We start from the raw sequence: 25,018 nt of genomic DNA on the forward strand, positions 1-25,018 counted from the left end.
ACAGTTTGGAAAGATTTTAATATTTGTGTGTTTTTGCTTTTTCACTCATCGTCTGTACTGCTTTATCCTGTATTCAGGTTCGCGGGGGACCTGGAGTGTATACCAGGAGACTTAGGGCATGAAGCGGGGTACACCCTCAACAGGGTGCCGATCCATCACAGGGCGCACACACATACACGCTCGTTCACACACTAGCCTAATCTGCATGTCTTTGGATTGTGGGAGGAAACCAGAGTACACAGAGGAAACCCACCAGGCATGGGGAGAACATGAAAACTCCATGCACACAGACCCCGAGATAGGAATGGAACCCGGATCTTTGTGGCGCAAGGGACCAGTGTAAACCACTGATTCAATTTTTTATTTATTTTGTTATTATAAAATATTATTTAAAATAACCTTAATTAGTTTTTAATAATTAAGGTTCATGAAATTCTCTTGTTTAATGTCTGACGTGAAATATATCACATTTGCTTATATAAAAATGTTTTAGAAAGATTTAAATATTTTAATAATTATTATTTTATATAATAAAATATAGAATAAATTAAAGCTGTTTTCTTTTATATAATAATTTTTTTTGTAAAGTCCTAACTTTTTGAATTAGATATAATGTAAACTAATGGAAATAAATGTGAGGTTATTTATTCAGGAAAGCTCATGAAGAATGTTTACATTACAGCTGTTTTCCTTAATATAATGCATTTTTCTCGTGCTGAGGGTACTGAGGGTTTATCTGCATTGTGTCTGGTTTTGGTAAAGTTCTCCTGTGTCTTCTAGTTTTAGTTTCCTGTATCCAAGGACATCTTTTTGTTTCTATGAGTGTAAAAGTGTAGCAAGGTTATTAAACTATACCATGCACATAGAATAAAACAAAAGAAGCAATGAACGGCAACATTTTATTATATCCTCATATTCCATTTTATTATCATAATAAAATTTCGTGTGATCAGCTGTGTAAAAGCAAGAAAGAAGAAAGGAAACTAAAAGCAGCACACTGAAATCTGCACTAACTGTTGAGCTCCATCTTGTGGCAGAATTTCTCCCATAAGCGGAACAAGTGCTCTTCCTAACAGGCCAAACTGGAGCTCTGTAGCAGAATTACCTTTAAATATTTTTAATAAAAGCAAGGAACAGTGTGATCATATTATAATAAAGTTTTAGTGCATTCCTCTTGCTGAAATAAAATCCACAGAATGTTCCTTTGACCTTACAGTAAATACTGTCAATCAGCCTAAAATATGGTTTGTTTACTTTTACATTGAAGCTTTGAGGTGAACGTAGATAAATAGATATTAATGTCTGATGTTTGGGCGGAGCTAAAGTCATGGCCACCCCAGGCCCCCTTTTAAACTCTAATGTTATTGTTTAGTTCATGTCAGTTATGAAAGATAAAAAGCTGCAGTACTGGAGAGTGTGTTTATTTATGACTTTTCACTTTAATATTTATTTGAATCTACATTCCTTTACAGAGAAAGGAACCTGACCTTGTGTTGAGGGTGGATGTGGTTTACTTGGTTTAAATAAATAATTAGTAATAGAAATAAACACTTCTAATACTGTATGCTGGTACCTTTCAAATATCTCCATGACATACTGTGTCCCACCATAGTCACCACATACTGTACTGTATGAGCAGTGTTGAGGGGCGTTACTGTTTAAAGCATTCACTGTCTAATTACTGTCTAATTACAAAATTACTGTCATTAAAAAGTAATCAGTTACATTACAGCGTTACTTTCTGATAAAAGTAACTAGTTCTGTACTTTCCCATTACAGAAAATGAAAACTCCTTTGTGATTCCTCATGCATGTTGTTTTAGTCAAGACCTTTATAATTATTCTACCATCATCACTCAGTGAAGTTCGGCCCATAATCTGTTAACTACTAATACCCCTATCTCACCTACTAATACCCCTATCTCACCTACTAATCCCCCTATCTTACCTACTAATACCCCTATCTCACCTACTAATACCTCTATCTCACCTACTAATCCCCCTATCTCACCTACTAATACCCCTATCCCACCTAATGATACCCCTATCTCACATACTAATACCCCTATCTCACCTACTAATACCCCTATCCCACCTAATGATACCCCTATCTCACCTACTAATACCCCATCTCACCTACTAATACCCCTATCTCACCTATGCGGTTTCGCGCGGTAGCCGTAAGTACGGTTCATCATGATTCACGGCGAGTTTTGGCGCTGTGATTAGGTTTCCTTCTTTCTGCGTGTCGGTCCTCACATAGTCAATCCGCATAGGTGAGATAGGGGTATAACAGCAGGTATAACAGAGGGGGGCGGGGCTTGTAGGACGACTTTCACACACACACACACACAAAATAATGGATTGGGAATGACTGCTGTCTGGCTCATGGATTGCATAAATTGTCTAACTAACGGATTACATTTATGAAAAAGTAACTAAATAACCGAGTACTTAAATGGCGACCTAACGCGTTAGATTACTCAAAAATTCACGTTGCACCCAAAACTGCATATGAGCTACGTGTCTAACATTGACCACCCCACTCCAGCTATTTGTCCCAATATGGCCACCTCAGTGCTGTGTCCCCCCATAGCCACCTCATACTAGTTGTGTGTCTTACATTGGTCACCCCAGTACAGTTATTTGTCCCACCATGGACACCCCCATTCCAGTTACGGTTCCAACAATGATGATCTGCGTGCTACCATGGCAACCCCACTCTATCTGGCCCCCCTGTGGCCACTCCACTCTAGCACTTTGTCCCACATTGGCCACCCCATACTACCTCTATGGCCCACTTTCTGCACCCAACTCTACCTATGTGTCCCACCAAGGCCACTCCAGGGAAAATGTCCTGAATCCACACCAGTTGTACGTATCCCATTCCTCTGCTTCTGTGTGGAATATTTTAAGTCAGAAAAAGGACATAATTTTTTTTCCACACTCTGTTTATTATGTGTTTTTTTCCTCTCCAACACTAGAAACAGTGAAGGCTGTGGGGATCAAGGGCGGGGCAAAAGGGGGAATAAAAATTAAAACCGGCATACAAAAAAATCCACAGGAGACAAACGGAGCGTGAGAAGTGTATGGAGAGCTCGGAGTTACAGCGGTGTATAAACCTCGCAGCCGTATATACTCAATATTTACATATATATTAATTTGTAAATTACAAGGAATTCAAAACAAAATGTACAATGCTGCAAAAAAGTATTTACAAATTTAATAAATAGTGGCGCGAGTGCCCCCACACACACAAACACACACACACACACAGAAATAAAAGCAAAGCTGCAATGAACATTTCATGTACAAAAATTACAAAACAACTTTTTAAAAAATCATATGTGTTACATCGTTAGTTTCTTTTAAAATGAAAAGAGCACAATGGCACCGGTGTGCTGAGTGTGTGTACAATAGGAAAGTGTGTGTGTTCCTTATGAAGTGTGTGTATATGTGCATGTATGTGTTCTCCTGAACAGGCAGTGTTCATGAGTCTTTAGGTGTTCATGATACTCTTGTAAAATGTTGTGTAAGATCTTTGGCCCTTTTTTGCCACTTATAAGTCATACAAACACACACACACACACACACACACACATTATCTAAAGGGCATACAAATATGTGAGCGGTCTGAAATCCTCGTCTTGATTTTAAAGGGAGTGAACAGGATTGAGAAGCAGCCTGGGGATTTAATCTTCAGCTCACATTACGGATCTTCTGTCTTTCCAGAACATATGGAAAAGTCCTCCTCCTCTTCTCTCTCTCTGTCTGTTTTAGGGCCATAACACACCAAGCTGATCTTTATTCAAGAAAATAACTCTCCACACCAGTAGGGGGCAGCAATCTGTTCGGTCTGATTAATCACCAAAACCAACACGCTGTTAGGAAAGTCCCATGATACAGAGCACTGTACTAAACACCATATCATAACAGTACCTAAGATGCACTACTCCATGACACGCTACTTAAAGCGGCAATATGCATTTTGTAGCAGTAGACAAGGACAGCCAGGAAAGCCTTGCACAGCTACTGTCTACTTGGTGTCACGCTATTAAAGCGGCAGCATGCAAGTTTGGATAGAGACAAAAAGACCGAGCCGTAATGCTGTACTAAACACGACGTCACTATAACATATCGATATAATATACAACTCAGTGCCGCACTGTTTAAAGCTGCAGTATGCAGTATTTGTTGCAGTATGTTTGTTACAGTAAGAACTGTACTCGTATGCTGCTATTTATTGTCGGTTCTGTACTACTTAGTGCACTATTTAAAACTCCACTATGAAAATTTGTGGTTGTATCTTACATACCTGTACCAGTTTCCTCTATTTAAAGCAGCAATAGGCAACTTGTAACAATATCCTGTACTACTGTACTGATTGGTGAACCGCTATTTAAAGCAGTAATATGCAAGTTTAAACAGGATCCTACGGTACTGTTATGGGACTTTAAAGAAGCAGTATGTAAAAAAACAAGCTATTACTGTGGCAGTATATTATATGATGTGACCCTGTTTAAAGCAGCCGTGTGTAATCTGTAGTGTTTCCTAATAGAGAGCCATCTGACGATGAGGGACGCACCTCGGTCAGCTTGGTGTTTTAGAACCCTAACCTTTCTGAACATCATGACATCATAACCAGCTGATTACATCACACTGATGTTCTAACTCCGTGAGTATGAAGTGAGACTCCCTCTCTCTGTCTCTCTCTCTGTCTCTCTCTCTGTCTCTCACTGTAACAGATTTGTTCGCAATTGTCCTAAGTTAATGTTCATAATGTTCGTGTTTAGTGCCAGTGGATTTTTTTCTCGTGTTCGAAATTTTCAGGAAAACAAACGACAGAAAAATGTACAAAGTAACACCGTTTCTTTCATCTATGTTTCTTCTCTCGACCAATCGCGTGGCTCGGAGACAGGAAATCGTCATAACCACAGAGCGGGTCCGCGTTCCTCGTGCCTGATGGTGTTGCCGCTCGCTTTTTCTCTTAGAGCTAGCGTGCTAGCGTGTTAGCAGGGGGTTGTCGCTGTGATCTGACGGGCATTTTGGTCGAAACCGTGAGTGGTAAGGACGCGTGTCATGAGCGATATGTTACATTCACAATATGTTCATTTGTTAATTCATTCATAGTCTTGTGGTTTGTTTTGTTTTTCTTACAAAAAGAGACAAAATTTTTTTAAAGAAGTTCTCAGGGAAAAAAAGGTTTTCACATTTTTTAGATACTTAAGCTAGCTAGCAACTCTCGTCCTGGAAAAACATTTGTGCTCCCTTTCTTTCTTTCTTTTTAATTTTAATTTCAGCCATGGACTCGTTTCTGTCCGCCGCAGGCGTAGCGTCATCTGTCCATCCGGCTCCTTTAGCGTCATGAGGCTCTGAAACGGTAGCGAGGTCCCGAGCTGGCTGACCTCAGCGTTAGTTAGCACCAATTAGAGGGGGGAAAGAAAACACACGTAAACTACGATAATACTTAAAAACATGACACGAGGACAAGAGCGTATTTTCCGGACTGTAAGTACGAAACAAAACCAGTTCATCAACTAATCAGCGACGTCAGTGGTGTGTGTTTATGTTATGTCGTATTCGCACTGGCACTTTATCTCCCCCTAGTGGTGCAGTCTGGTTTAAATGTTCGTTTTAGTGTTAATTTCTTTCAAGTGTAGCTAGCTAGTAATCAGTAAGCTATCATCGAATGTTCGCTTACTCACGTACCTAGCCAAGCTAACCAAAAAACATGTCGTAACTGCTATAATGAATAAAACAACAACAAAAAAGAAAACAATACTAGCGGTAATAAGAGAAGTGCTGAAGAATTCACGGCCTGTGCGCTAGGCTAAAATCAAGGTTTATGTCTTGCCTTACGGTTTCAGTCAAGAGTTTTGGCTAAAAGGTCAAATACGTCGTACGGTCCGGAGAACACGGAGAACAGTGGTGCGAGGGGAGCGTCTGCTGTTAGCTGTAATGCCCTTTTTAACAAAAACAGACACATTATTAGAGACACGAGACAAAAAATATCTTCGTTTCTCATTCAGAGAGCTCCAAAAGTTCAGAAAGACTCGGCTGCTTTCATTGTCTCTTAAGTCTCTGTGACGTTTCGCCGAAAAAACAATATAAACAAAACCTCACACACCACAACAATCGATCAGCTCGCAGTCCACCAACGCAAACGTTCTGGAACTTCACTCAGAACCATGAGTGTTTTTTGTTGTTGTTGTTGTTGCAGGAGGACACTTTTAAAAGTAACACCAGGTCACGTGTCCGCTGCAGCGAGTCGTCCTTAATCTGGCAGTGAAGGCTGTCTCTGGACAGGAAGTGATCTCACACGCGACACAGGAGGCGACCCCTTCTCAGACGGCACAGGAAGTGACCTCACGGCTAGAAGGCGGATCTCAGGAGTCTGTAAACACGAGCGCACGAACACAGCCGCGCTGAAACGGCCTCCCCTGAGCTGGCAGTGACTATTCACACACGCGCCCCCCCACACCCCATCCCGTTCCAGTCTACAGGGCTCGACCTTTGACCTCCAGAAGCCCTGTGGGATTGTGGGGGAGGGTTGAGTTTTCAGAAGATGCCCTTAGCGATCCTCAGGCCTTTCTGCTTCATGCGGGGCAGCGTGGAACTCGCCACGTGTTTGGTGCGACTCACTCGGGGGAAGCCGCGCTTCTTCAGGACGAAGTCGTAGTTGGCCGAAGAGTTCATGGCGTAAAAGACGTTTGCGTTGTCTGGAATCTTCAGCTCTGTGGAGGGAACGTCAGAAAGTCAGTGTGTTACAAACTGAAAGGCTCGTGTATTATCAGGGCTCAACGGCCAAAAAAAGGAAAAATAACAAAAATAAATAATACATAAATAAACAGGAATCTAAACAAAAAAAAAATATATAAAAAATTATAAGAAAGAAAAAAAAAAGAAAAAAACTAACAGTAACAAAAAAGAAAAGGTGCAATTAAGAGAATAAAAGATTATAGTAATAATAAAAAATGCAAATATAAATATGGGAAATAAAAACATGAACTTTATGAAAATATTAAAGAAAAAAGAAAAAATCTATTGTAATTTACCTAAAAAAAAAATAGGACGAAATACAAAAAACAAAAAGAAAAATACCAACCCAATCAGAAGAAAAACAAAAAAAAAGAAAAAAGAATAAAAACAGAAAACAGTTTAAATAAAAATGCCAATTAATAAGGGGAAAAAAAATGAAAATAAAAACTATAGAAAAAAATTAATGTGTAAAGAAGAAACAAATGGATAAAAAATAATTGGCATCATAAATATTGATATTTTAAATATAAATCTTACAATAAAATATTAATTGCAACTAAATATTAGCAATAAACAGGTTATAAGTTTCATATGTGTTATATTATAAATATCTGTATCTACTTATAGAATCTGTGTGTGTGTGAGTGTGTGTGTGTGTGTGTGTGTGTGTGTGTGTACCCTTATCCTCACTGATCTTCTGCACCAGTTCGTAATCCTCAGGTCTCTCTCGGTCCAGGTTGTGTTTAACCATTGCCTTTCTGATCACTGCGGGGGTTTTATCCTGACTAGTCACCTGCTCACACACACACACACACACACACACACAGATCATTAAGACACAGCTGATGTGATGTACACGGTGACTCTGGCGGTTCTCTCGGTTCCTCACCAGGATGCTCTTGTACATGTTGCCGTTCTCCACGTCCAGACTCACTCTGATGATGCAGCAGTCGTCCACCTGCTGGTTGTAGAGGGGCAGAGAGAGGGACGAGTAGCTGGACACGCCCGAGACGGAGCGCTTGTGCGAGCGGGAGGACGAGTGTGGGGTGGACGTGTGCGGTGTGGACGAGACCGAGGAGGACGAGGCGCTGCTGGAGCCTGAACCTGACGCGGCGTCCAGAGACGAGAGAGACGTGGACTCCCAGAACTGAGGACAGAAGACAGGGGGGTAAGGGGAAAAAAAAAAGAGGTGAGGAAAGAGGAAAAAAAGGAATGAATAAATAAAGGGAAAAATTAAAAATGGAAAAAAAAGAGGTAGGAGGAATAGAGGAAAGAAAGCAAGGACGGAAAAAAGTGTAAAAAGAAAGAAGGTGGAAGACAAAGAAGGACGGGAAGAAGGAAAAAGTAAAGAAGGAAGGAAAGATTGAGAAAAAGAAAGTTGATTTAACTGTGTGAATATGCCAACCCTTCACACACACACACACACACACTTTAGAATAAAGGAGCTAGAGTTATTGAAATGTTGTCTAAGATGAGATTTTGTTACCACTGTGTCATTAATCGTCCAATCAGGGCACAGAGGAGGCGGGGTTTAAATTTTAATTAAATGCAGATTTCTCTCTCGGACAGAAACATTTCAATAACTAACACTCCACACACTCCACACCTCACACTCCACACACACTCTACACCTCACACTCCACACACTCCACACCTCACACTCCACACACACTCTACACACACTCTACACCTCACACTCCACACACACTCCAAACACACTCCACACACACTCCACACACACTCCACACACACTCTACACCACACACTCTACACCTCACACTCCACACACACTCTACACACACTCCACACACACTCCACACACACTCCACACACACTCTACACCTCACACTCCACACACACTCCACACACACTCCAAACACACTCCACACACACTCCACACACACTCTACACCACACACTCTACACCTCACACTCCACACACACTCCACACACACTCCACACACACTCTACACCTCACACTCCACACACACTCCACACCTCACACTCCACACACACTCCACACACACTCCAAACACACTCCACACACACTCCACACACACTCTACACCACACACTCCACACCTCACACTCCACACACACTCTACACCACACACTCCACACCTCACACTCCACACACACTCTACACACACTCCACACACACTCCACACACACTCCACACACACTCCACACCTCACACTCCACACACACTCCACACACACTCCAAACACACTCCACACACACTCCACACACACTCTACACCACACACTCCACACCTCACACTCCACACACACTCCACACACACTCCACACCTCACACTCCACACACACTCCACACACACTCCAAACACACTCCACACACACTCCACACACACTCCACACCTCACACTCCACACACACTCCACACACACTCCAAACACACTCCACACACACTCTACACCACACACTCTACACCTCACACTCCACACACACTCTACACACACTCCACACACACTCCACACACACTCTACACCTCACACTCCACACACACTCCACACACACTCTACACCTCACACTCCACACACACTCTACACACACTCCACACACACTCCACACACTCCACACCTCACACTCCACACACACTCCACACACACTTCACACACACTCTACACCTCACACTCCACACACACTCCACACACACTCTACACCTCACACTCCACACACACTCCACACACACTCCGAACACACTCCACACACACTCCGAACACACACTCCACACACACTCCACACACACTCCACACCTCACACTCCACACCTCAAACACCTAACACTCCACACACTCCTAATAAAACACCATCACAGTGGAAACTAAACAATAATCAGTGAATTCTGATCTGCACACACACACACACACACACACACACACACACACACACGTATGGGCAGTGATGGAGAGACAGGCGTGGCTCTGGATGGAGAAAGAAACATGTCTGACTGTAGAGACGGTGCGAGAGTGAGCCGGGATGGAGTGACGTGACGGATGGAGGGAGAGAGAGAGAGAGAGGACGAGAAGGCGAGTGTACCGTGGGCGTCAGATCTCCCATGGGGCCGCACTTCCCTAACGATGAGTGTGAATGTTTTACACACGGCGTCGACGTCTATAAAGAGGAAGCAGTAAAGTCACACAAGTGTCTGAGCGCAATAGGGTTCGAGTCCACTTGAGACGGCAGACCGAACACACACACACACACACACACACACACACATACTGTACACACACACACACACACACAGACACACAACACACTGCAGATAAACGTATTCATTTCATCCAGGAACTTTTCAAAAACATGGAAGAAACCACTGATTATAAGTTTTTAATTGTTAATAAATTGGCTTTGCGAGAATTTCTTTCTTTTGGGGTTGGTTTAGTTTTTCCTTCGCTCACCTTTTTCTCGTGTGTGTCCGGGGAGTCCGAGATGAAGCTGATGTTGATCTCCTCCACGTCCGAGCTGCTGGAGCCGGCGGAGGTGACGCTGAGCGAGTCTTCTCCTCGTTCTCCTCCTCTCTCTCCTCTCCTGTCGTCTCTCTCCGCTCCTCCTCCTCCTCCTCCGCTGCTCAAACAGGACGGGTAGCGCAGCTGGTCGAACGATTTGGAGTGAGAACTTCCTGCACTGCTGCAGCTCGCTTCGGTCGAACTCACCGGCTGTCGACTGACCGAGAAAGAAAGACAGACAGACAGAGAAACAGACAAATAAAGATAGAGAAAGAGAGACAGACAGACAAAGAGAGCGTGAGAGAGAGAGAGCAGGCAGAGAGAGAGACAGACAGATAAAAAGAGAGAGAGAGAGACAGACAGAGAGACAGATAGATAAAGAGAGAGAGAGAGACAGACAGATAAATAGAGAGAGACAGACAGATAAAAAGAGAGAGAGACAGACAGAGAGCGCGAGAGAGACAGACAGAGAGACAGATAGATATAAAGAGAGAGACAGACAGATAAATAGAGAGAGAGACAGACAGATAAAAAGAGAGTGAGACAGAGAGACAGACAGATAAAAAGAGAGAGAGACAGACAGAGAGCGCGAGAGAGACAGACAGAGAGACAGATAGATATAAAGAGAGAGACAGACAGATAAATAGAGAGAGAGACAGACAGATAAAAAGAGAGTGAGACAGAGAGACAGACAGATAAAGAGAGAGAGAGAATCACACATAACAAAATGATTATTTATAAGATTCCGCTTATGTAAAAGTTTAGAATACAGTGGAACCTCGGATTACGAGTAACGCAGTTTACGAGTGTTCCGCAAGACGAGCAACGATTTTTAATAAAATTGAACTTGAAAAACGAACATTGTCTTGGTTTACGAGCGCGAGTATCATGTTTCACGCATGCGCTTCTTGTTTTGACCCCGAGCGTCACGTGATCACAACTGAGCCAACGGTATTTCTCTCTCTTGCGCTGAGGAATTGTGGGTAATCGCCTCCCCTGCTGGGTCTTAGTGCTCGTCTCTTACTGGTATAATCAACATCCGTGCACGTGTGTACTGTTTACTATAACACTGTGACTCCGTGTGTGTGTAAAACATATTTTATTTTGTGTTTGGAAGCGTGTGTGTACAGTGCGTGTACTCTTTTTTATAACACACGTGTGTGCGCGTGAGTAAGGCAAAAGAAATTCTCAAGGTTAAAAATCTATTTTCTTCCTCATCGCGGTGTGTGTGTGCATGCGCACAAGCGTAATTAGACACTGTGCCGGCTGTGTGTGTGTGAAAGCCCAATTCACAAAAACACACACGTGCACACAGAAATGAAGGTGTGTGAACGCGAATGTGAGATTAAAGTTAGGATATAGAGCTTGAGTTTATTTTTGTGTTGGATTTAAGTGCAAGATTCACCCGAAAGTTTGTACTATAACCTGACAATGCAACAAATAAAAGAACAGGCATCGACGAGTTTGTTTATCTCATCATTACACGAGCATGAATTAACGGGCTGTTACGCTGTTGCAAGCAACAATAAAATAAAGCGGAGAAGCTTTAATAATTTAGAGGAGAACAACAGTCTTTCCGTTAATGTGTGTGTGAGTGTGTTTAAACGAGATGAGAAGTTTTAATGTGTAAGATGAGAAGGTGGAGACAGGAGGGGCTGAAAAGAGTCTCAACTTACTCTAGCCTCACACACACACACATGCGCACACACAGCGCCTGCGTGCACAAAGGGAAACGCTTATCTGCCAGGATTTATTTTTCACTCTTTTGAAAGGTAACGTGCAGGTTATTGTTACTTAATATTTTGTATTAATGATTTTTATGTATTTATTTTTTTGGGCTGTAGAACGAATGATTTTAGTTTCCATTATTTCTTATGGGAAAATTAAACTTGGTTTACGAGTGTTTTGGAATACGAGTCCACTTCCGGAACGAATTATGCTCGTAATCCGAGGTTCCACTGTAGTATCCTAGGTGTTTATTGCATTCACAAAACTTTCCACTGACACACTTTCTGTCATATACATATATATATATTTATTATATTTACACAGCACAGAAAAAAATAAGAGAGCACTGCAATTTAGTGAAGAAAACGTCAGGAATGTCACGAAGCTGAGCTGTTTGTATAAAGAGTGATGTCTAAAGTTCCCCAACAATGTGATAAACTGGTGGAGAGACAAAACACATGAACGCTGTTTCAAATCGGAGTAATTATTCCCCCAAATACTGATTTCTTAATGTTATTTGGCCAAAGCGTTAACACCATTTGTTTACACATTATTTGCATTTTGTTTTATTTGCATCTACATAACAATGGTTATATTTTTAATTTAGGAGAAATATTATTAAAATAAAACTGTTCATCTCACCAACACATGCACCTGTAAGAAGAAAAAAAACATAAGAAACTGATTATGCTGCAGTGATCTTTTATTTCTTTCCCAGAGCTGTAGATAATAATGTTCCAGTGCAGAGAGAGAGAGAGAGAGAGAGAGAGAGAGAGGTGAGGGACAAGCGGGACTCACTCGCTCCAGCGTTTAATAATCCCTGTGTTCTTTTTTGCCTTCAGCGTGTTGGACGCCGACTCAGACAGAGGCTCGATCTCACATGATAAACTGTAGCTGTGGAAACACACACACACACACACAAGGCGAAGAATTTCAACAAGGCTGTGATGTAGCTTCCTGTTTTCATACTGTTACCGCGAAAGTTCCTCGTTTGTTTGGATCAGACCTCGTTCATTTGAATTAGACTGGCTTTTCCATTTATGCTAAAAAACAATATTAACTTGTTTTACGTTCTAATACCACTGGACTTTTGCCTTTTTCCATGTTTTGCGCTTTTTCAGACAGCGCACGGAGATCTCCTCGACTAAGAACAACAAGCGCAATCCATCACCAAACAATTAAAACTCCGACACAGAGGTACGTTATCATGTCCACCATTCAGCTTGTCCAGTGTGTAGAGTGCAGGACGTTAAGACATTCTTCCTCCGTCATTAGTGGTAATTTTACTTAGGTGTGTGTTAGTGAGCACTCAGACTTTAGAGAGGGTTAGAGAGTGTAAGAGCAGTGTTATTCCTGTAGCGGACAGTCTGGGTGCCGCAGGCGGAGATAACCAGCCCCCGACTCCGGCATTAGAGCCCTCACAGTGGGGCGAGTGGGTGACGACTCGGCGGCATACTCGTTCAGCCGAAGCTAACGCTAAGGCTAGCCCACCGGAGCACACCTCTTCTGCGCTTCACGTGTCCAACAGGTTTGCTTTCCTCAGTGATGCACCCACTGAGTAACCTGAAAGGGCTCTGGTTATAGGAGACTCTATAATGAGACACGTGAAATTAGCCCGGCCTTTAGGGGCGCCAGAGGCAGTGGTTAGGTGTATCCCGGGAGCCAGAGCACCGGACATAGCAGGTAGGAACGGAATCAATTATCTTTTAAAATTTATTTTTACATTTTTTAAAAGTTAAAGTGCATGTCAATTTTCTTTGCTTTTACTTTTTACTTAATAATTTGTGTTAATTATTTTAATGTATTTATCTTTTTGGGCTGTGGAATGAATAATGTGAGTTTCCATTATTTCTTATGGGACAACCCATTGGTTTATGAGTGTTTTGGATTATGAGCCCACTACCGGAGCAAATTATGCTCGTAATCCAAGGTTCTACTGTACTACTTTTGACATATAAAACATTAAATGGTGGTATCTGAGTGAACTGCTGGTGTCTTATGATCCGCCACGCCTACCTCGCTCAAAGGATGCAGGCTGCTTATCAGTACCGCGTATTATGAAAACTACAGTGTTTAAGTCTAGACTAAAAACCTATTTATTTATTTAACTCAGTCACTTTACAGATTAAATTAAATAAAGACGGGGGAGTGGACATAAAGTGGACATAAAGTGGACATAAAGTTGGGTGAATAGTCACATACACTACGTTAAGTGCAAAATAGCTAGTAGTAGTAGTAGTAGTGTTCAGTAGGATGTAGGGAGCTTGTTGGAGTCATGCTGGTGCTTTTACACCATGTACAGTACACTACAGCACCAGATGTTCGATTTGTATTATTGTATTATATAAAAACATTAAATGTTTGCGTCGTTCATCAATCCGCTGGTAAACCACCGAAAGCGGGGCTCGAACCGGGATTCTCGAAACAACAACCTAGAGCCCTAGCTGTCTGAGCTCACGTGTGTCATGTGTCTCTTTTAATTATTTTAATATGATAAAAAACAAACCGTCTAAACAACAGATACCTCTCGGCCTCGCTGAGCTTCTCCACGCTGCTGAACCACTCCCTGAAACGGCCGTTCCTCCTGAAGTTATAGTTATTACACGCCAACTGCAGCAGCTTGATCTGAGCGATCACCTCGAACTCCTACACACACACACACACACACACGGAGGTTACATCTTCATCACCATCATCATCACCATCACTATAGAAACGACAGGTATAGAATACAGCTTCTTACCTTCCTCCTCTTTTCAAAGTTGATCAGGCCGCCCTGTGACGTGGAGAGAGAGAGAGAGAGAGACAGAGAGACAGAGAGAGAGAGAAAGAGATGGTGTGAGACATTGTCAAGGGACATAAAAGGGACATAGAAACAGAAAGGGAGAGACTCACGTCCACGTAGTCCTTCATGGCGGTGTCCATCATTACTAAATCTGTCAGAAAGGTGCCCAGATAGGGAATGGTGCCCTGCATCACACTCTGCAACACACACACACACACACACACATAAAAAAGTTTGCTTTGTGTTTAGATGTGTGTAAACAAACAAATGTGCACTAGAGGGCGCTGTGTGACCATGCCTCACTCAAAACCTATGGGTCAGGTTAGTGATTTTTTTTAATTTGATTTTATTATTATTGCAAGAGTGTGTGTGTGTGTGTGTGTGTGTGTGTGTATGTGTGAGAGAGTGAAGTGTGTGTCCTACCAGGTCTCTGGGTTGCTGCTGCTGTCTCTTCTGCGCTCGCTTCGGGTTGATCTCTAGCGTCGCAAATTTGGACGTTCCCTCCTGGAGCAACAGACGGGTTAGAGATCAGCACCACTCGGGGTTTAAACTCAGCACCGATGATGTCACACAGCACACCTTCACACACACACACACCTTAATGAGCAGCTCTCGGCTGAGCGAGTGGTTGTTCTCGTCGGAGAAGATCTCGGAGAGCTCGTGGAAGATGCGCACGTTCTCCCGAGACACCTCGTCCCACGTCCTCCTGAGCCGGTGCACGGCGTTACACTGCAGCGCCGAGAGGATCGCCCTCAGGGACGAGAAGTTCTTCAGGATCCGACACTCCTGTAACACACACACACACACCTTACGTTAAATGATACATTACAAAATTATACAGTATATGTCATATTTTTATTTTCTGCTTGTATGTGTGTGTGTTTGTGTGTGTGTGTTTGTGCAGGTCTCTTACCCGGGCCACCTCGATCCAGCGCTCGAGCACTTTGGCGCGGTGTGTGTGTTTGAGCGTGCGCTCGCTCAGGCAGGTGGCGATCACGCAGTTGGTCACGCAGTTGAACTGGGTGACGGTGGCGCGGATGGTGGGGGCCAGGTGCTCCTTCCCCTTCTTATCCCTCTGAGACCAGATGCTGCCCAGGCAGTGGTACGGCACCACCTTCTTAAACAGCTCCTGAACAACCACACAGGTGACGGATGTGAGCCACAGGTGAGAGGACACGAGGAAAAAATCTCCCTGTTAGGAGCCTTTTGCTGGAGCAGCGCTGTTACCATAGCAACTCTTACTGCGGTGTACCAGTTACCATAGCAACTCAGACTACAGTAATGTCTTTTTTGTTAGCAACCGCGCTCCTCTAGTGTCTTTGTCGCCATAACAACTCTTTTACAGTATTGTATTTGTTACCATAGCAACACCTTCACTGAGGTCTTTGTTACCATAGCAACTCTATTACTGTAGTGAATTTGTTCCTATAGCAACCGTTACTATAGTGTCTCAGTTGCCATAGCAACACTGCTGCTGCAATGTCTTTGTTGCCAAAGCAACTCTGCTAATGTAAGCTTTTTGTTGCCATAGCAACTGTGCTGTTCGGTGTATTTTCTGTCATAGCAACGATGTAACTGTAGTGTCCTGCCTACCACAGAAACTAAGTTACAGTAGCTCCTCCGTTTCCATAGCAACACTCACCGCATCCATGAGGGTGAACTGCTCGGCCACCACTGTGGGGTCAAAGGTCAGGAAGTCTGGCCGATCGTCCTCATAGCCGTTCTCTTCCAGGAGAGAGAATGGACACGACCCGTGATCCAGCACTGAACACACACACACACACACACGCAAACTGAGTGCGTTGAGATCCTAAGCCTAAAATGTTATTTTGTGTGTGTGTGTGTGTGTGTGTGTGTGTGTGTATGAGAGAGAGTAGGTTCTGACCTTCGTGATCGGGTTCCTGCTGTAGTCTGCGGTGGAACTGCGCGAGCAGGTTACACGCTCGGCGCTCCAGGTCCGATCCGGGGAAGTTGACGTGCAGGTAGGAGATGAGGCGTCTGAGGCAGGTGTACTCTGGGGGCTTCCAGAAATCTTCTGAGTACTGATCCAGCCACGCCCCCAGGATCGACGAGATGGTGCTGAGGAGAGAGAAAGAGAGAGAGAGAGAGAGAGAGAGAGAGAGAGAGGCAGGTATGATGAGGGTGACCGCACCTCATGGGTGACAAAAGAATAAATAATACAGGAGGAGTGGTGGGGTAACTCCTGGGTAACATTATGGTGACGCAGGGGTAATAACAGAATAACGCTGGGGTAACACTAGGGTACTGTTACACTAGAGTAACACTAGAGTAACACTAGAGTAACGCTGGGGTAACAATGATGTAATGCTACAGTAACATTAGGGGTAACACTACAGTCACACTACAGTCACACTGGAGTAACGCTGGTCCTAGCCGTGAGTCCGTGTGTGTGTTAGCGGCGCTCGTGACTCACTTCCTGAGCTCGGTGCGGTCGTCGTGGGTGAGTCTGTGACCTTCTGACCCCGGCAGGTGCTGCAGTTTAGCGTATCTGAAACAACAACACACGTGTTCAGTCCTGTACATGGCCTGTGTGTGTGTGTGTGTGTGTGTGTGTGTTTTAAATAATAAACTTGCTGACTTCCTGCTGTAGCGCCACATTACCCACAATCCAACAGTGAGACACACCAATCAGAGACGTGTCTGTAACCATGGAAACTGAGCTGAACCTTTTCATCAGTCTTCCCTCCGGATGTCAACCTGCAGGCAAATCTCTCTCTCTCTCTATATATATATATATATTATTCTTTTATTTCCTCTCTCTCTCTCTCTCACTGTGTTTTTTTCTTCTTCGCAGTCTTTCTCTCTGTCTGTCACATTTCTCCCTCGCGCTCTCTCTCTGTCCCCTCATCTGTCTCCCCATCTGTCCTGTTTCAATCACTTCATCCTACCCTGCTCTGTTTCTCTCTTCCTCATCTGTGTCTCCATCACTCTCTCTCTCTCTCTCTCTCTCTCCCCCTCATCCCTCCATCTCCACCTCCACAAGCCCCGCCCCCGTACCTGTTGAGCAGGAGGTCGAGCACCTGGTTGGTGGTGGTGAACGAGCGATACGTGCAGAGGAAGATGGTGACGTAGGTGGAGTCGTTCTCTCTGAAGGAGGAGACCATGTACTCCACCAGTCTCTCCAGCGTCCCCGCCTTAATGGTGCGCAGTTTGCTGGTCTCGTACAGACTCAGCGCCGACTCCGAGTCCACGCCCAGCCAGCGCTGCCCCTTACTGACCGACGGCTGCACCTGCACCCTGCGCACCGAGATGGAGAACACCGCGCCGTCCTCCACCTCCTCCCCCAGCTCCTGAGTCGCATTCTACACAAACACAGAGAAAAAACAGAAGCTAATTATTTATCGTTGTAGATTTATTGACGAAAAATTCCTTAATCACGTATTTTAGCTTTACAGAATCTGACTGAATGTCTGACTTCATTTTTCTTTTTACATTAGAATAGTTTACACACTGAATAGTTAAAAAAAATTACGGAATATCGGGATGTAAACTAGTTAAGTTCAAACTGATGTCATGTCATAAATGTGATGTCAGAGTGGGCGGGGCTAATTTCAGAAAGAAAAGGGCTCCATATTTTACATATTCAACTGGAAAGTAAGATGAAAGTGATTAAAACTCAATATTTATAAATATAATAATTACTTTAAGACGTTTTGGGTGAGAAATTAAGAAGATTTATTCATCTATTTATTTACTATGAAAAATATTTATTTTTTATGATAAACATAAATAAAGAAATAAAACCAAAAAAATAAGAAAAACATGGGATTTTTTAATATCACAAATATTATTAATAAAACATTTATAATTGCAGTATTTAAATAATAATAAAATATATTTCTATACTGTATTAATTAAATTTGTTAACATAATATGTTAATTTATTTTAAAAGTATTTTAAACATGTTAATTAATTAAATTTTATTACATAACATTTAGAATAAAATAGTTATACAGTTAATTTTTAAACGCCATTTTAAAATGCTAAATTCTACAAAGGTATCACGGATACAAATGTTTTATCACATTGTTTTAATAATTATTTTTAAACATGCAAAAAAAACATTATGATAAACAGTAAGGAAATATTATAAATTAATTATTGATCCAATAAGACGTAAACATTGTACTATATGATAATATATCAGGATAGCAGAAGATTTCCAACAATAAAAAGTAAACAGACAAATAAAAACAAAGAACATAAACGAGTGTAAAGTTATTTGGAGTGACGTTATAATAAATAACCGAACTGAGCGCGGGCGTCGTGTTTATCTCCTCACAGACAGGAAGTAGATCAGGAGGAAGTGGAGGTGTGAGAACACACAGTGGGGGAGGGGTCAATACCTTACACACACACACACACACACAGACCACTTCATGGTGTAAATGATTTCGAGGTTACGACTGTAATAAACACGTGTGTTTTATTTCTGGTGGTTTCTTCAGTATCACACACATAATAAAAGCAGCCGCCCAACGTGGGGCTCGAACCCACGACCCTGAGATTAAGAGTCTCATGCTCTACCGACTGAGCTAGCCGGGCTGATACACACACCACACACACACTGGGGGATCTAACTCCCCCCCCTTCTCCTCGCTCTCTCTCTCTCTCTCTCTCTCACACACACACACACACACACACACACACACACACACACTGTCTTTAAGTAAAATAAAAATATTTATATTATCTTTATAATATATATATATATATATATATATATATATTTTTTTTTTTTTTTTTTTTTTGCTATTGATCCCCCCTTGTATAATTATTTATTGCTTTCTTATAAATATTTATAAATGGTTTATTTTTTGGTGCTGTTTCATTTATCCTGTATTTTTGTTTGTTTTTACTCTTTTGTTTAATTAATGTTTTATGTTAAACTCCTATTTTTTGCTTTAAGTTCTGTTTTTTTATTTCTGTTTATCTCTTTCACACACATTTTTGTTCTATTGTTTTTTTTAGTATAATTCTGTTTTTCAGCTCACAGACTTTTATTTTATTTTGGTGGGTTTTTTGGTTTAACTGTTCCCTTTTTAAAAATATTTTGTTCTTTAATTTATTATTTTTTTATGTTATTTTTTCCCTTTTTAAATTTATTTATTTTTTGTAAAAAAATTCTATTGTTTTTCTTTCAAACACACACACACACCCCATCTTTCAGCTTCATCATTTTGCTTTATTTTAGTTGCAACTTGTTTTTACTGAATCGTGTTTTTGTTGTTTTATTTATAATTTTTCCTCTTTTTTTGCTTTTTACTTTAAATTTGGTTTATTTTTATGATGATCATTTTTGTTAAGCTTTTTAGAGGTTCTTTTGTTTATTAATTGTTTTTTCTTTCATCCTTCTCTCTCTCTCTCTCTCTCACACACACACACACACACACACACACTGCTCTGCCAGCTGAAGGCTGGACCTGATCCAGTGCAGCTAACAAAACACACAGTGTCTATCAAAGAGGCAGAAAAACACCATTCAGACCTCTGTGTGTGTGTGTGTGTGTGTGTGTGTGTGTGTGTGTGTGAAGGGTTTAATATTTTACCAGAAGCCTGAGTGTTTATCTGTGACAGTGACGGGGTTACAGCTGGGTGGCGTCTCTCTGGTTGGTGTGTTTGGGGTCGGAGCGGTGACACAGCGCCCCCTGGAGGACGGGGCAGGTTAAGGGCCTCACACAGGGGCCCGACAGTGGCAGCTCCAAACTTCTGATCAGTAACCAAGAGCCACTGAGCCCCCACTGTCACTGGAGTGTGTGTGTGTGTGTGTCACCGAGCGCGACAGGAACACACACGTCTTTTATTTATTTTGTTTTACTTATTTTTGAACCTGTGCTTCCTTTTCATCTATCTATTAAAAAACTGCAATTTTCATTTGTGATTAATAAAGTATATAATAAAATGTATTTTTAATGTATTTTTTTTTATGTTTTGTTCTGTTGTTTGTCCTTTTTGTTTTATTTTGCACACATAGTTTAATTTTTAATCTTCTCTGTCCCTCTCTCTCTCTGTCTCTCTCTTTCTCTCTCTCTCCCTTTCTCTCTGTCCCTCTCTCCCTCTCTCTTTCTCTCTCTTTCCCTTTCTCTCTCCCTCTCTGTCTCTCTCTCTCTCTCTCCCTCTCTCTGTCTCTCTCTCTCTCTCTCCCTCTCTCTCTGTCTCCCCCTCTCTGTCTCTCCCTCTCTGTCTCTCTCTCTCTGTCTCTCCCTCTCTGTCTCTCTCTCTCTGTCTCTCTCTCTCCCTCTTTCTTTCCCTTTCTCTTTGTCCCTCTCTCTCTGTCTCTCCCTCTCTGTCTCTCTCTCTCTGTCCCTCTCTCTCTCCCTCTCTGTCTCTCTCTCTCTCTCTCCCTCTCTCTCTCTGTCTCTCTGTCTCTGGTCACACAGTGATGTCGTGTTTCACTCTCTCATGCCATCAGCTGACTCGTGAAGCCGTGTGAAGAATAACGCTCCGTTAAACGAGAGCCCCGCCCACACTCAGCTGTAAATCTCTCTCTCTCTTATACAGAGTCGACAGTTTATGGCTGTAAAACACTCCATATACAGCCTTTAGGTTCAAAGCCACACACACACACACACACACACACACACACAAACACACAAAACCTGTGTGTTGAAGGAATACTGAATGAGAGAGAGAGAGAGAAGGATGTAGAGATGGACTCTCTCTTTCTCTCTCTCTCTCGCTTTATCACTCTGTTAAACCGACGTCTTTCTGTTATTCACCTCACTCTGACGTTAACGCCCCCACGGCTCCATTAGGACACGCCCAGCACCACACCCGGGACGTAGAGGACTACAGTGGAGTGAATGACTGTGAATAGGTCACAGACAGGGTTGCCAGATCAGACTGACAGAATCCCGCCTGGCCTTGGAGGCTTAATTAAGAGGAATCCTGTCCAATCTGGCAACAATGTGACCTGCAATTTGGGGGCCGTACGTTGTACTTACTGACACACCCACCATCAGTACGTCGTGAACTGTGTGTGTGTGTGTGTGTGTGTGTGTGTGTGTGTGTGTGTGTGTGCCCTTGGTGTGTTCCGGGGTGATGAGAATAACACTGATAACGTTTACACCGCTCTCAGACTCACTCACAGCAACGACACAAAATCATTTACAACTGAGTCTAATCACATGAAGATTTTTAATCTGTTATAGATTTCACTTCTTAGCCAAACACACACAAACACACACACACACACACACACACATACACACACAGAGCGTTTGAAACTGAACTTCACTGCCTCAAATGTCATGATACTGAAGACCTGAGAGACGGACATCCTGATAGTTCTGTTTAATCTCCATCACACACTCGAGAACCTTCACGTGGTCGAGTCGATTCACCGAATTAACGAGTCAGTTTTCCATTAAAAATCGATTTACACTTTATTTTCATGCAAACTTCTAAAAGTTTGTAAGTGTTTGTAAAAAATACAAATCCGTTAAGTGATAATCCATCACACACACACACACACACACACACACAGTGAATCAAGTCAAAACTAAACGAACAAATGATTCAGTGAACTGAATCACACGGCTCTACTCCGGGGTAAGTCGATTCATTTCATTTATCGATGTATTTTATTTCTACATTTTGTTTTAACAGTTTTATCGAGCCGCTTATGACACACTATCGCCACCTACAGGATTGACGTGATCATGGACGCATTCTTTTTTTTTTTACATGAATGAACATATTTCAAAAATCATGTTTTTTCCTGAACAATCATTGTTTATAACGACATGTTGACACACAATAACACTGACACACTAACACTGACACACTAACACTGACAGCCAAACTGATCTGAAGCCAAACTGATTAGCTTTCAGTGGAATTCCTGACAAAACCACAAGCCTCAAGGCCAAACAAGTGAGAAAAATCAAGAAGAAGAAGAAGAACGCCCCGTTAGGATGGGTCTGGGTCTGGTTTCCCAGGACGGATGTAAAACAGTTAAAAAACTATAATAAGGACAATCACGGTGGGCGTGGCTTAATGTTTTAAAGACCTTGTCCAATCTTCATCTGTCTTCTTTTTTCTTTTAAGAACCTCCCTCCTCTCCTCTCACCGCCTGCCTTGATCTCTCAGGAAAGTCTGACCGTCTGAATGCTACTAGTTGCTAACTCCGCTTCAGCTAACTAGCTTCCGTTTCGTGATTACTGATAGACATCACACACACGGGCGAGTCCTGTATGATGTCATCATCCACCCTGATCTGCTCGCCCCGGGCGGGGTGATGGAGCGGAGAGTGATGTCTGAGCAGAAGGAAGGTTACTGAGACGTCAATAAAGCGGAGAAGAAAGTGGAACCGATCGAATCGAATAAGAGTCTGAGACACAGAACCGTCTGAGAGACGCATAATCGAGTTCCACACAGACACGAGGGAGAGAGAGAGGGGGGTGAAGGGATAGAGAGAAAGAGAGGAAGAGAGAGAGAGGGGGGGTGAAGGGGAAGGGATGGAGAGAGAGAGAGAGACAGAGAGAGAGAGAGAGAGAGAGGGAGAGAGGGAGAGAGGGAGAGAGGGTGAAGGGGAAGGGATAGAGAGAAAGAGAGAGAGTGAGTGAGGTGGAGAGGGGGTGATGCAAAGAGAGAGAGAGACAGATGTTGGAGAAAGAAGAGAGAAAGCTCACGGTTTTGTAAAGTTGCGAAACGTTTAAAAAAAAGCTTTATATTTTTATTTGCGTTATTTCTCTCAGCTGTAACGACGTCCTCGCAACTGATCTCACATGATATAATAAATAATATAATTATTAAAAAATACTTTAAAAAATTTAATTTTCATTCATGCGTTTCACGATGTAAAAGCATGAATTATTCTTATATTAATATTTAATTATGACTAAAAGTTCTACACAATAAACTCAACATTGTTATTAATAATATCAGTTTATATATTAGTATTAGAATATTATTAACTATTTTAAATTAAATAATATAAATAATAATCAATAATACGTTAATTAAAAATAATTGTTATACATTTAGATTGCTAATAATTCTCGTGATTTTTATGAAATGTAATAATATTATTACTTACATTATCACTTTATAAGGAATTTATGTAAAAATAATATATACCATGCTGTTTAAAATGTGTTTTTATTATTATTATTATTATTATTAATTTAAAAAAATACTGTTATTGTTGATAAATGATTAAGTAGTTTTAATAGACAACATGAGTATAATAATAATTATAATTAGAAGAGGATTTTTATATCAGGCAAAAATTGTGTATACTGTCAGCAATTTATATTAAAATGTATTTATGTATAAAAATAGCAAATTTAATTAAACATGGATATTCTTTAAATAGAAATATTATCAACCCAATTCATTAACTCGATCAGGAATTATATAAAAATAATATATATACAGTAACTGTACATTTAAATGTTAATTGTGTTAAGTTTCCAGATTTATTTTCTTTGTAAAAAAAATTATAATGGCAATCAATCAATGAGCTCTACAGAAACATCCTCATCATCCTCATCATCCTCATCATCGCTCGGCTTCCCCCGAGCCTCAGAGAGACGAGGAGCAGCAGATAAAACGTCCATCAGAAACCCGAGAAGAAAAAAAAACAGAGAGGGCTGAGTGGGAATGACTCAGCACTAAAACACACACACACACACACACACACACACCATCTGGTGTACATAAAAACGCATTACTAACAGCAGAGCTTTCAATAACTAGCTAGAACACAGGTTGCTAGCTTTATAAGCTAATAAGCTAACGAGAAAGCTGCAGATTACACTGAGACTCTTTACCGCTAAGCTAACTCGCTAATTACAATTTAGCACATTAGCACAGCAGTTACAGTTCTTCCTATTATAAGTCAACACTCTAACAAGTTAGTTTATTTCTAACGCTAGTCATTATTTTACCTGGTTAGCGCTTTATCTAGGTTTAGCAACAACCGATTGTTTTGTGATGCTACCTGTTTTCAGATAGCTTGATTAAAGAGTGTTTGTGTTTAAAATGTGTTCCTCAGGTCGCCATGACAACGGGACAAATGTGCTCGCGGTGCATTACGGGTAATAGACCCAGCTCAAAAGATAGGCTTCGCTAATGTCGCGACGATCGATAAATCACAGTCTGGACAAATGGTGATGCAAGATGATGCCCCGTAAGGGTCGAAGGTCACATCAGTTAGAGGGGTCAGACAGGGGAATGACATCATAGTAATGAAGGGTGTACTTACTTCTGAATAATTTATACCAAAATGCTAGCAAAAAGTGTGAATCAAG

At 41.8% G+C, this 25,018-nt stretch overlaps 1 protein-coding gene and 1 non-coding gene across 8 annotated transcripts in view; both read right to left on the reverse strand.

Moving 5' to 3' along the window:
* Window positions 1-2,938: 2,938 nt before the first annotated feature.
* LOC128507375 (ral guanine nucleotide dissociation stimulator) overlaps window positions 2,939-25,018 on the reverse strand; it is a 43,953-nt gene continuing 21,873 nt past the window's right edge. For 6 of the 7 annotated variants that reach the window (XM_053478217.1, XM_053478216.1, XM_053478215.1 and 3 more), the window contains 16 exons: window positions 17,759-18,063; window positions 17,175-17,249; window positions 16,626-16,819; window positions 16,383-16,504; window positions 15,654-15,869; window positions 15,338-15,526; window positions 15,164-15,244; window positions 14,851-14,937; window positions 14,699-14,731; window positions 14,480-14,601; window positions 12,754-12,849; window positions 10,180-10,444; window positions 9,815-9,889; window positions 7,648-7,905; window positions 7,437-7,551; window positions 2,939-6,733 (listed from right to left, as the gene is read on the reverse strand). In XM_053478217.1, the coding sequence (XP_053334192.1) occupies window positions 6,558-6,733; window positions 7,437-7,551; window positions 7,648-7,905; window positions 9,815-9,889; window positions 10,180-10,444; window positions 12,754-12,849; window positions 14,480-14,601; window positions 14,699-14,731; window positions 14,851-14,937; window positions 15,164-15,244; window positions 15,338-15,526; window positions 15,654-15,869; window positions 16,383-16,504; window positions 16,626-16,819; window positions 17,175-17,249; window positions 17,759-18,063 (2,409 nt within the window). In that variant the 3' untranslated portion in view covers window positions 2,939-6,557. The remainder of the gene's footprint in view (window positions 6,734-7,436; window positions 7,552-7,647; window positions 7,906-9,814; window positions 9,890-10,179; window positions 10,445-12,753; window positions 12,850-14,479; window positions 14,602-14,698; window positions 14,732-14,850; window positions 14,938-15,163; window positions 15,245-15,337; window positions 15,527-15,653; window positions 15,870-16,382; window positions 16,505-16,625; window positions 16,820-17,174; window positions 17,250-17,758; window positions 18,064-25,018) is intronic. The other variant, XM_053478213.1, reaches the window with a different exon arrangement.
* Window positions 19,235-19,307, reverse strand: trnak-cuu (transfer RNA lysine (anticodon CUU)). The gene has a single exon. It is a non-coding gene; the product is annotated as a tRNA-Lys (tRNA).

This window comes from Clarias gariepinus, chromosome 19 (genome assembly GCF_024256425.1).
Source record: "Clarias gariepinus isolate MV-2021 ecotype Netherlands chromosome 19, CGAR_prim_01v2, whole genome shotgun sequence".
Lineage (NCBI taxonomy): Eukaryota > Metazoa > Chordata > Actinopteri > Siluriformes > Clariidae > Clarias > Clarias gariepinus.